We start from the raw sequence: 11844 nt of genomic DNA on the forward strand, positions 1-11844 counted from the left end.
ACATCAGACGGTGTGGCCCACTCTATTGCAGGTGATGATCCACACCATCCATTGTTTAGATGGCCCAATGTTTTTTTTATATATATATATATATATATATATATATATATACACATATATATATATATATATATATGTTATATAAAATATATATAATATAATATGTATCATATATATAATATAATATATATTATATACATATATGATGGTGGGCCACATCTACGTGGGACCCACCATAGCAATGTAATCAGAAGTTTGGTCCCTGGACGTTGGAAGTGAGGTGTGTGCACTGACGTGGATGTGTACCAGCAAACACAAAAAAAAAAAGAAGAAGAAAAGGGGTTAGTTGCCTTTTTGGGATGAGCCACCTATGTAGGCCCCACCTTGATGTATGTGCTCAATCCAATCCGTCCATCCTCCTCTCCACTCATTTTAGGCGTTGAGCCGAATTTTGAGGGTAATCTGATTCTGGTGGGCCATACCATAAGAAATAGCGGTATCACCCTTGAAAACCACCTAGATCCTTTTTCGCCAAAAACAAGCCGTATAGAAGAGTGAGAGTGTGAGAGAGTAAAAAAGGGGGAAAAGAAAAGCTATTTGCTGCCACAAGTTATAAATAATAAATAAATAAATAGAAGAAAGAAGAAGCAGCAGCTACCCATAAGGGTGTATCCAAAAAGGCACAAAGTGCTTTTGTTTATTCTAGGGGAGCAAATGGGCTAGGTGAGCTAGTCTGGCCATGTCCAACACCAGTTTGGCAAGAGCCTTGAAACTATTTGATGGACTGGCACTCGAGTTTTGTGCATGATAACTAGTTCGGCTTGCCTGGGCTCTCATGTAGTCAAAGGCCCAATGAGTAGATCTGGCCTCGCCCCGAGTTTTGGATGCCTCTGAAACTTGGCATGGACCGTCAGTTAGGTGGGACTCACATGTTGGATGGGCTGGATTTGTGAACCACATTCGGTGGACCCCACATCTGTCCCAAGGTCCAATGACCTCTTCAACAGGTTGGACGTCAACGGGCAGCACGGTGGGCTCCCTGCCCACACAGATTAGATGGCAAATAAACATGCAGCGGGCCCCAGTTCAGTGGGCCTTCCTCTGGTCCTCACGACCCGTGGATAGTTTGGATGGTAAGCAAATAAACATTTCAGAGCCATTTTGATATATATATATATATATATATATATATATATATATATATATATATATATATATATATATATATATATATATATATATATATAAAAAAAATAAAAAAACAAAAAATCTCAGTGGGCAAATTTTGTGTGAAACATAAGTATAAGAGGGACCTATCCAGGTCCACGTGACCTTATGGATAGATTGGATGATAAAAAAAATAATAAAAAATAAAATAAAATATATACAATGGGCTCTACCCTAGTCCACATGACCCTATGAATAGTTGGGTGGAAAATAAACATCATATTGGGCCTTAGGCTGGGTGGAAAATGAGCATTTTGGTGGGCCCCACTTATGTAAGTATTGTAAACCACACCTTCTATTAGTGTGGGCTCCATCATAATGTATGTGTTTCATCCAACTATCCAACTTTTTGGAGATAATTTAAAGCCCATTATGGAGGCCCATCTTCATGCATTAGTGGTCCTTGTTAAGGCCCACCTTGATTTGTATTAGGCCCATATTATGAGGCCCATTGAGGCCCACCTTGATATAGATATGGGGCTCATGTTATGTAGCCCATTTGATGTAGTTGGGTCCTTGGGTCAAGGCCCAATTAGATGTACAAAAGGCCCATTACAATATGTGATTCATGGAAGGCCATTCTTTGGGAGCAATGTCGGTTTGATGTCCACATTGAATGGATAATGTTGGTTAAATGTCCGCATTATAACTCTCCCTAAGGCCCACTGATAGGCCCAAAATTATGGTAAGAAGGCCGCCTAGGGCCATCTCCATTATATCTAGAGCTCATCTCTTTATACATGTTTAGTATAGATCCATGATTCATGATCATTCGCACCATATGTATGCCTGATGTGAGGGTGACCGATCATAGCATATACCTTTGGATAGACTATTTATGGGCTCCCTGATAGGCGGAGTTGCCTCATATAAGTGCATGGTATATACAGGACTGTTGCATGACTGATAGTGTGACTCATGCACTTGCATTTGTGTGATTGTAGTTACTGTATGCCCTAACGACATCAGGGCCATAGCCTCCATAGACACATCGTGGATGGTTGGGTTGGATACCGAAAATATTTGGTTCTAGCATACGGGCGCCATAGACGTCCCTGGGTGAAAATCCCTAAACCCGATGGTACCAGAGGATGACTCCAACGTCGAGACCGAGTGGATATACGAGCGCATGAGGGCCGAATACCAGGAGGCCGCGTCTCCCACTGTGTCGTGGTCGGTTGGAAAGGAGTGTGGCCTTACTCGCCCGAGGGTAGGGGGCAATACTAGGCTGAGTTTGACCAGCTCGCGAATGGGTCCGCTATCGACGTGCCGGATAGGTATTGGCAGACTATTGGTCAGGCGGATAGTGAGGTTTCTTACGCTCACTTGGACTGTGCGGCTAGGAGAGCGACAGTGCCATTTGGAGTGTATTGAACCCCGGTGATTATCCAGAATGAGAACTGTACTGATACATGATGAGGATTGGCATGCTTGAGTTGCATCTCGCATCGCATGGCCGTATTATGGCCGATAGCATTCATATCTTGTACCGCATAGCCTTGGTACGGCTGATTGCATTCATGAGCTCATTACCATGATTTCCGCATTACTCTGACCTTGCATTTTGAGCATGTTTATATTGCGCACACACTTACACCACCCTCTAAGCTTTCTATAAGCTTATGCACGATTGATGCGTGCGGGAGACTCTAGGTAGGCGCCAAAGTAGCAGAGCGTGGAGTAGAGCTTCCGGAGTTTTGTTTCTTTTGTTGCATTGTATTTCCCCTTTCTGCCGCATTGTACTCAAAAGTTTTTGATCATAGTGGATTTTGTGGTGGTGTTCTTGTGGTTATTGTTTGTGGGTTATGCTTTTGTTATGCTCATTATGAATCAGACTGATGACTTGAAATCCTCCTTGTAGTATCCCAGGATCGGAACCGGTGAATGGGTCCCGGATCCGAAATGGGGTTCTACGGAGCTGTCGGCGCCGGATTCGGCGATCGGGAATTTTGTGAGCCCGGTTTCCGAGTTCGGGCGTGACAGAAGCCTCGTTCTTAAAGACCCATAATTGCCTGATATCCTCATTGAGAATTGCACTAAGGATTACGCCATGTATCTCAGGAAAGATCCCTTGCACAATGCACGACTGCATGGTAGATTCATTATCATATACAAAAAGAGAATTAAGAGACTATAAATAAGTATCCTATCTATGATAGAAGGTATGCATAAAAGCCCTAAGTTCTACTAAACTCAGAGTACCTGTCTTGACTTTGACATTGGAGAGTCCCCTGCAGCAAACAGGGCTCCCATTGTGGTTTGGTTTTACAGGGCGCGGCGGTCTAATGAGGACAACTAGATTTCCGCATCAACAGTCCACATTCAAGATAGATGGTTGCTTAAGGATTAAAATAGTATAATTATAGATCATAAAACATGTATATAAAAAATCAGGCCGAACTGGATTGAGTAGGGTGAGATAGGACAAAATTGAGTTGAACCCAAGCCAGCGCAGCCCACAGGCCATGCTAGAAAATCTAAGTCCGGCCCAAAGCCAGGTCAGGCAGGTTATCCAACGAATTGCCACCCTTATGTTGTAATGATCGCCTGGTATGATGGGCTGGATTGGATCAAGATCCTACACACTGGTATTTAGCTAATCGCCTGCGGGCCAGATGAGCCTCATCACGTCCGTTAATATCCCTTGGAGCAGCCCACTTGTCATGGTGGATGCATCGACCTTGACTGGATGGTTATGATCATCACCTACAATGGATTGGATGGTCAAGATCATGGAGGGGAAGATTGAACCATCAATCTTTGATGGACCACGCAATGGATTGCTTAGATCTCGTGAGGATTACTCTGATCAAACTGATCCTGACCATCAAACCTGTGGCTTTTGAAACCTAACTTTAGGAAAAGAAAAAACTCCAAATAGATGTCTAGTCATGTTGAGTTGACTCAAAGCCCTTTTAAAGCAACAACGTGGGAGGACAATTGGTTAGGTGATGACTTTGGCCAAAAAATAAATAAATAAAATGTATTACTTTGGACGACTTTACTTTTTCTTTTAACTTTTAATTATTCACAGCAATTGACTCAGCACGAGTTGTTATGAGTCGCGTCAAGTTCACTCAGCTGAGTAAACAGGTCGATTTGATGAGTCTTATTGAGTCAAGACCGAATCAAACTCAGTAGCAAGAATCCTAGGGCTTGAAATGTATGTGAGTTGAGTTGAGTTGAGTTAGCTGAGTTACCAGGTTTTGAAACTAAGATTTGATTAAATTGCTTATGAACTTTTGTCCAACAACTTCAAATGATAATGAAATTATTATGGCTCTTGATAGAATGAAATATCAGACTATGATTCATGTAACTGGCCCCAATTAGTTGGGACAACGCCTGGATGATGGTGGTGTATTAAAAATGATGAATTCAATTTCAACTTAGAATTTTGCTCATAATCAAAGCTAATTCAATCAAACCAAAAAAGAAAAAAAAATAAAAATAAAAATGCTCACATCTGATTTTTTATTTTTTATTTTTTTTTCAAATGAGCCATAATAGTTTAATAGTGAATTATAACCCTTTACCAAAGGTCTTGAAAATAAAAATAAAATTAAAAAATTAAAAAATTAGAGTTGATGGCCCACCAAAATCATTCTCTCTCTCTCTCTCTCTCTCTCTCTCTCTCTCTCTCTCTCTCTCTCTCTCTCTCTCTCTCTCTCTCTCTCTCTTTATATATATATATATGCTCTTCAAATTGGTGTAATATTCCACAAAAAGCTTGATAATACCTGGCCATACACCTTAAAATACGACATCTGACGTCAATGGTACGGCTAAGTAACATCAATGACCACCTATTAGGACTTGAAATCTTGCGGTCTGCATTTAGTCTTTTGGATCAAAGCTTTGATACAATCCTGAAAGATACTTAATGATTAGAAAAGAGATTACAAGGGAAAAAAAAAAAGAAAAGAAAAAGAAAAAGAAGATTTGAAGATAAAAGCATGATAATTAGTCTCCAGTATTGGACGACTAATTATTTCCTTTTTGTACTATTTGGAAGAAGAAGAAAAAAACAATGCTCCTATTGAGGAACATAATTTCAACCATGCTAACTACCCAATTTTAATTACTCAACGCCGTATAAGACAATACATACTTTCAACCTAAGAATCCTATGATTCTTCAAAAACATGCGTAGCTTCACCTACAATCTTCTAAATAAGAGATGCTATCAAAATCATGAATTTAAGATTAAATCTCGAGTAACTTTTTTATGTTATAATGTCCACAATGGGACTAAAATGTGAAACTACATTCATTGATTGAAATCATACATTGTCCAATGGCCCACATTAACAAATTTTACTACTCTTTAAATTTTATCATGTTTATTAAAATAGTCTTTAATATTTGTTTGGGGGAATAGGGGAGAAAGCAAGAGAAAAAGAGAATTTTGGTGTAACCTCTCACACCTTTAGCCTCTCTACTTTATTATTAGGCTTTCGTTAAAAAAAAAAAAAAAAACCCCTTCCATACTTAAGTTATTAAGTAAGCAAAGTTCATAAGTCTAAACTCTATTCTAACACATATTTCAGCTAAATGATAATGAGAAACCACGCATGAAATCATCACAATTCACCAACTACCAGCATTTAATTACATCAACGGAAAAAAGTTCTTAGTACAAGAAATGGATGAGACTAATTAACTCACACGGCAGATAATTTCTTAGTCACCTCTAAGAATATTATTATTATTATTATTATTTTTGCAAAGATGGTATCTCATATTTCGTGATAAGCGTTAAAGATGTGATTCACTAAATGATAAAGGGAATTGCAAATTGAAACCTTTTTGTTAAGGGTTTTGATATTTAAACCCACCCTTATTATTGGAGGATCCACACATACTCTCTCTCTGTTGCCTTTGCCTACTTTTTGTAACTACTTATTCAACATCTTATTATTTCATAAGAAATGGTGTTCTGCAGCCACCATTGTCAGAGTTCTACGCATCTTCCTCATTGTAACACATGAAAATATGTAGGGTGTTTGGGACAATTGATCTAGTGGGCCATAATTTTGTTAATTTTGATTTGAATATTATCTCAAATGAACAACTCAATTGCATCGATGAGGAACAATTCTTAATTATCAAATGGTTATCTTGTAAAGAACATTTAGTCATTGACTAATAAAGGAAACAATCTTCTGAAAGAAATGGAGGAGTCCATTACCGACGCAGGAAAAGACATGAGCTCGAGCACCATTTACCTCAAGAGGATAACCATTTTGAATCCACAGAACTTCTTTGGACTTCTCACAGAGACTTCTTGAATCTATGAGGAAAGAAAGCAGAAAATAGAAATAAATTCTAATAAATTCGAAATTGATTAATGAATTATTGATAATCGTTTAATGTATCTCCTTACACCATTAATAAAGAAAAAATAAACTAAAATTTGTAATTACCAAAAATAGCAAAATTCTAACTCTAATAAAAATCCTAATTCTGATAAAACTCTTTTAATGCATAATTTCTAAAAATAAAAATTTCAAATAAACTTTCTTTAGAAGAGTCCTAGTATAATTAAAAGTTATCTCTAAAAGGGAAGAAAATCTAAAACTCTAAAAATAGAAAAAAAAAAATTAAAAAATTGAAATTACTAAAAATAGTAAAATTTTTCTAAAAATTTGTTTTTGAGCTGAAAGCGCCCATTTTCTGACGAAACGGACAAATGCGACCCACTTTACCTCGAATGGCCCGTTTCAGTAAAGATTGATAGGTTGTTCGCCTCGTAACTACACCTGGATCAAAAGTTATGGTCAATTTACAGTCCGTCTTCTTTTAGCCCAACCATACTAGGAACATATGTGTGACACATTTAAGATTAGCAAACAGATACTCATGTCTCATTAAAAATGTAATTCTCCAACTGTAATAAAGAGAGTTACAGGTTAAAATTAATTTTCTAGGGATTCAACATTTATACTAGTAATTGTTGATGGATGTATCCTCTCTCTCTCTCTCTCTCTCTCTCTCTCTCTCTCTCTCTCTCCTTTTTACTTCCAATTATACACACACAACTGTAAATTGTATGCGGAATTGTAAAGGACCTTGCCGTGCATTGAATATGGAGATCAAATAAACTAAATAGTGTACTTGTTGGGATGCTATTGCTGTATGATTGATGTCGCAGTCTTTCTCTCCTTATACCCTTCGAGAAGCCCTAGGATGAGAATTCTAATTTCTGTTGATATGTAAGATTAGAGACCCAACTATGTTTATATAGATTAGATGGTTGAGGAGTTTAGAATCCATCAAAACTCATCTCCCTATAACTTCACATGAATTTGGTAATCCCAGTTCAATTAAAACACAATGCATATACCATAATTGTAGTACACTACTCTTTAACACGATTTTGCATGTATCATAATTGTAGTACACTACCCCTTACACGATTTTGCATGTATCACAACTGTGTGGAGTCCACTGGTACACCTGATTATATTATCCAACCCTTAAAACAATCTAGACCGTTGATCAATAAGGCCCACCTTATAGAAGTCTTACAACTTGGTATTATTCCACAATAAATGGTGTTCAACATTGTTTCGAAAGGTTGCTTCGCCGGAGTTTTGCAGGTGAACAGTGAAATTGCTTGCCACATTTATTGATTTGTGGACTAGTCCAATTAAACTAGAAGCTCTTACCTTTCTTAAAGAGTATCAAGATTGTCAGGGAAGTGAACATTTCGAAGTTGATGGTTGAGGGGATTGCCTGACCTCAAGGAAGAGATTATCACCCCTATGGAAATCTCTAATGACTTGTCTTTTTCAAGGACCTTATCTGGGTAGGATGGAGGAGTAGGGAGCTAGCCGTGTCGGCAAGGGAAGGAATTTTATTGGGGTGACAAGATTAGACAACCGCTCACATTTGGTGGGATAATCTTCCTAATTTTTTGCACATAACTTGTTAAGTGTGAATGTTTCATGGATGATTGTAATTATTACTGGTGGACCATGTGCGGGCCATGTATGTAAATATCTGATCTATCTTGGATTTCTTTTTAAATGTTTATATATATGATTTGTTTGATAAAAAGCATTAAAAATTTGATTATACAAGTGGATAATAAAGAGAGTTGCAGCTTTGTACTATTTTTCTCAGGGATGAGACATTTGCTCTTACCCATGTAGAGGACACTCTTTCAATAGTGCATATGCAACTTCATGTTGTTTCACAAGAAAAAGTGTTATGCAGCTTTGATTGAGATCATTTGTCTAATGGGACACCTTGTGGATACACGGTAATCCAAAAATTCTACTTTATAGCTTTTACTAAAGCCTGTTTGGTTGTCACTTAAAAATGAGTTCATCTCATTTTAGTTAATTTCAATTACATATTAGAGATCATATTTTATTTAAATTGCCTGTCATTTTTTAATCCCTACCAAAAAATTGCTCTCTATTACAGAATTAGGATTACATAAAATGAGATGAAATTATTTTTAAGTGGCAACCAAACAGTACAGTTGCCTACCAAAACAACTGCAATATTAAGGATAGGATGAAGTCGATGATTAAGTCTTATTTAAGATTTTCCTATATATTAGTTTTGTGGACAAATCCATCTTGCACAGATGCTGTGATAATACCATTTGCAAATGTATTTCATTGCATTTGCTACAGATTGAAAGAGTCACAGGAAAATGGTTTTTTTTTTCAAGGCATACACAGCAATCTACCACAAAAATGGTAGTAGACCACTTAAAGGTTATAAAACAAAAATATGTTGTAATCCCATTAATCTGCACAGAAGGCATTGTAACCCTACAACAATGATATTAGTGCCTGTATATTAGATATTGGACCCAGGTAGCACCTGCCATGGTTGTAGTTGAAAACTAGAAGATGTCCAGCGTCAAAGTTCTTGTCCAGCAGACCATGACATCACATCCACCATCTCCTATAGCCTGTGGTTGCACTACCAATCTCAATGTTCATGAGAATGCCCAGACAAATGCAGCAGAAGCAGCAATTCTAGCCATTTTGAGTCCCCTCAACAAGGAGACCTAAGAAGCCCATGGGGAGAGAGGTGCTTAAAACAATGAGCTTGACGGATTTCTAATACCATTTGCCAGTTTTCATTCTCTTTTACCAGCTGTGAGCTATTTGCTAGTTTTCAATCTTCTCATTTACCACCTGTAAGCTGTCATTGTCGAAGCATTTGTAAATAGAGCATTCATCGTCCTATTATCAATGCTTGTGGTAGCCAAAGATCTTACAACATAATCTTCATCATGTTGGGGGTCCTCACTAGTTGTTCAGCTCATTGAACAAATTCAATTTTAATCAGGAGTTTAATAAAAGGGCCCTTGTCGCCATGATCTTCAACAAAATGAATATACAAAATGAGGGGTGTTTTTCGCATGGCCCCACAAGGAACCCACCAAAAGGAAAGCAGTCGAATCGATGGGGGGGGAAATGTTGCAAGTCTGCCATCATCTCTACGTTCAATAATACAACCCGAAACGGGATTACTAATAATCTCATGCGAAAATAAAATACCAAATCTACAGTAGTAACAAAATGCTTCATTAAATCCCACCCACCCATGGATCCAAATGAAAAGAAACTGAGTTCTAAAAAAAAACAGAATAGTAGAAAAGGTCCATTTCCAAATTCCCATCATAACATGACATTGATTTAGGGATTATGATGAGCCCAAACCCCATGAAGGAAAAGTAAGAAGACCTTCAGTACCACAAAACAAATCCAGCCAATGAACCACAGAGGCCCATGTGCTATGATGGGTGCACCATAAATGTTTTAGGTGGGATGATTATGCAAAAACATCTCAAATGATGGTAGAAGAGCAGTCTCTACTCTATCACATTCGAACAGACGCATGTGCTTACCACTCAATCCACATGGGGTCATTTCACATGGGACCGTCCATGGCTCTCTCTCTCTCTCTCTCTCTCTCTCTCTATGTATGCGCGCGCGCGTGGTTTTCTAACAGCCTATCAACTACATTTGCAATATGAGGTCTAAAATGATTCTGTTTCAACATCATCAATTACAATTGCTTGGAAGATACCACATTACTAGCATTCTTTTGCTTTTTTGTAATGGGAAATGAGAAACTCCCACCAAACAATATTCTACCACAACCACATACCAGCCCAAATCAAACATGAAAAATCAAATCCCATAATTCCCATTTCATATTCCAAACCCAACAAATAAAAATTGAAAAATAAAAAAGACACAAGAAGGTAAAAAAAAAAAAAACAAGGGATGATGATAATGAGAGTTTTAATCACTTTTCTCGTTCATTGGATTAGATTAGATATCCTTTTGTACAGAAATAGCTTGTCTGGGAGAAAGCCCAGATCAGATCCGATACGACCCGGCCCGATCTTCGATGATCTAAATTCAACAAGACAGACCCAATTCAAATCTCATGTAGTTGAAGAAACCCAGATCGCAAAAGCGCTCATACACCAATCCCACATATATAATCTAACACAAAATAGGGCGAAAAAGGAGGAAGCCCAAAAAAAAAGCCCTTTTTTTGCTCATCTTATCTCATAATCAGAATCAGAGGCAGAGAGCCGTGGAGTGAAAATCGTCGGTGTCGTCGGCAGCAGGAAGGACGTTGAGATCGAACGGTAAGGGTTTGCGGAACGACGAAGAAGCCATGTCGCCATGGTCGTCGTTGTCAACGACGGAAGACGAAGAGTCACAGTCGCTCCGGCAGTCGTCGGGAGGTGGCGGGGGGTGTCGTCGATGGGCAGAGACCGCAGGTGGGGTTGAGATCTTTGGGCCGCTGAAGGATTCAACGGTACTGCTGTGGCTGCTGCTGGTGGGCCGCTGATGGGGGTGAGGGTGGTGGGGGTGAGGATGGAAGGGTAGATTCGGGAAAGGAGGGGAAGGGTAGATTGGGAAATTGGTTTTTGCCTTGGGTCCGCGGAGTGCTCGGGCGGCGGTGTCGTAAGCTCGAGCAGCGTCCTCGGCCGAGTCGAAAGTACCGAGCCAGACTCGGGTCTTCTTCCACGGGTCTCTGATCTCCGCTGCGAATCTTCCCCACGGCCGCTTCCGTACGCCGCGGAAGCGGGTCTCTTTCAGTGCTGGTAACCCGGATCCGACGGCCGTTGGTGGTTGGGGTGTGGTTGTTGGCGCTGCGGTTGCGGTTCCTCTCCCTTTCCGCATGGCCTCGGAAGGGGATTGGGAAGGGCAGATGATCGGACGGTAGATAAGGTGCGAACGAGCGAACGAGAGAGAGAGAAAAGGGAAACGTCCGATGTTAAGATGGACGGCTGGGATTGAGGTGGAGAAGGGTCGGGAGGAATCAGTACCTTGAAATCCTCTCCCCTCTTTCTTCCCTTTCTTCTCTCTCCCTCTTCTCTTTCTCCTCTCTTTGGGTGAGAAATGTGAGAAAGAAAGAAAGAGAGGGAGAGAGAGGTCTGTCTATCTGCTCTCGGCCCACATACCGACCTGATGGCTTTCTTGGTCGCTTCGTTTTTTTTTTTTTCTTTTAATAATATGAATTTACGAAAATGCCAGTTTTGCTACTCTAGCAGAGTACGATGTTTGATACACAGGCACTTGAAATTTGTGTTAGAAAAGGTCACATGAGGTCGAGTCCTGTGGA

At 39.4% G+C, this 11844-nt stretch overlaps 1 protein-coding gene across 1 annotated transcript; it reads right to left on the reverse strand.

Moving 5' to 3' along the window:
- Positions 1-10488: 10488 nt before the first annotated feature.
- LOC131219604 (ethylene-responsive transcription factor 3-like) lies at positions 10489-11637 on the reverse strand. The gene has a single exon (XM_058214843.1). The coding sequence runs from the start codon at positions 11400-11402 to the stop codon at positions 10791-10793; it is 612 nt and encodes a 203-aa protein (XP_058070826.1). The 5' UTR covers positions 11403-11637; the 3' UTR covers positions 10489-10790.
- Positions 11638-11844: the final 207 nt, after the last annotated feature.

This window comes from Magnolia sinica, chromosome 11, assembly GCF_029962835.1.
Source record: "Magnolia sinica isolate HGM2019 chromosome 11, MsV1, whole genome shotgun sequence".
Taxonomy (NCBI): Eukaryota; Viridiplantae; Streptophyta; class Magnoliopsida; order Magnoliales; family Magnoliaceae; genus Magnolia; species Magnolia sinica.

What these genes read in the sequence shown, in the direction of transcription:
- LOC131219604 (XM_058214843.1), bottom strand. Translation starts at nt 11,402, where the DNA reads ATGCGGAAAGGGAGAGGAACCGCAACCGCAGCGCCAACAACCACACCC.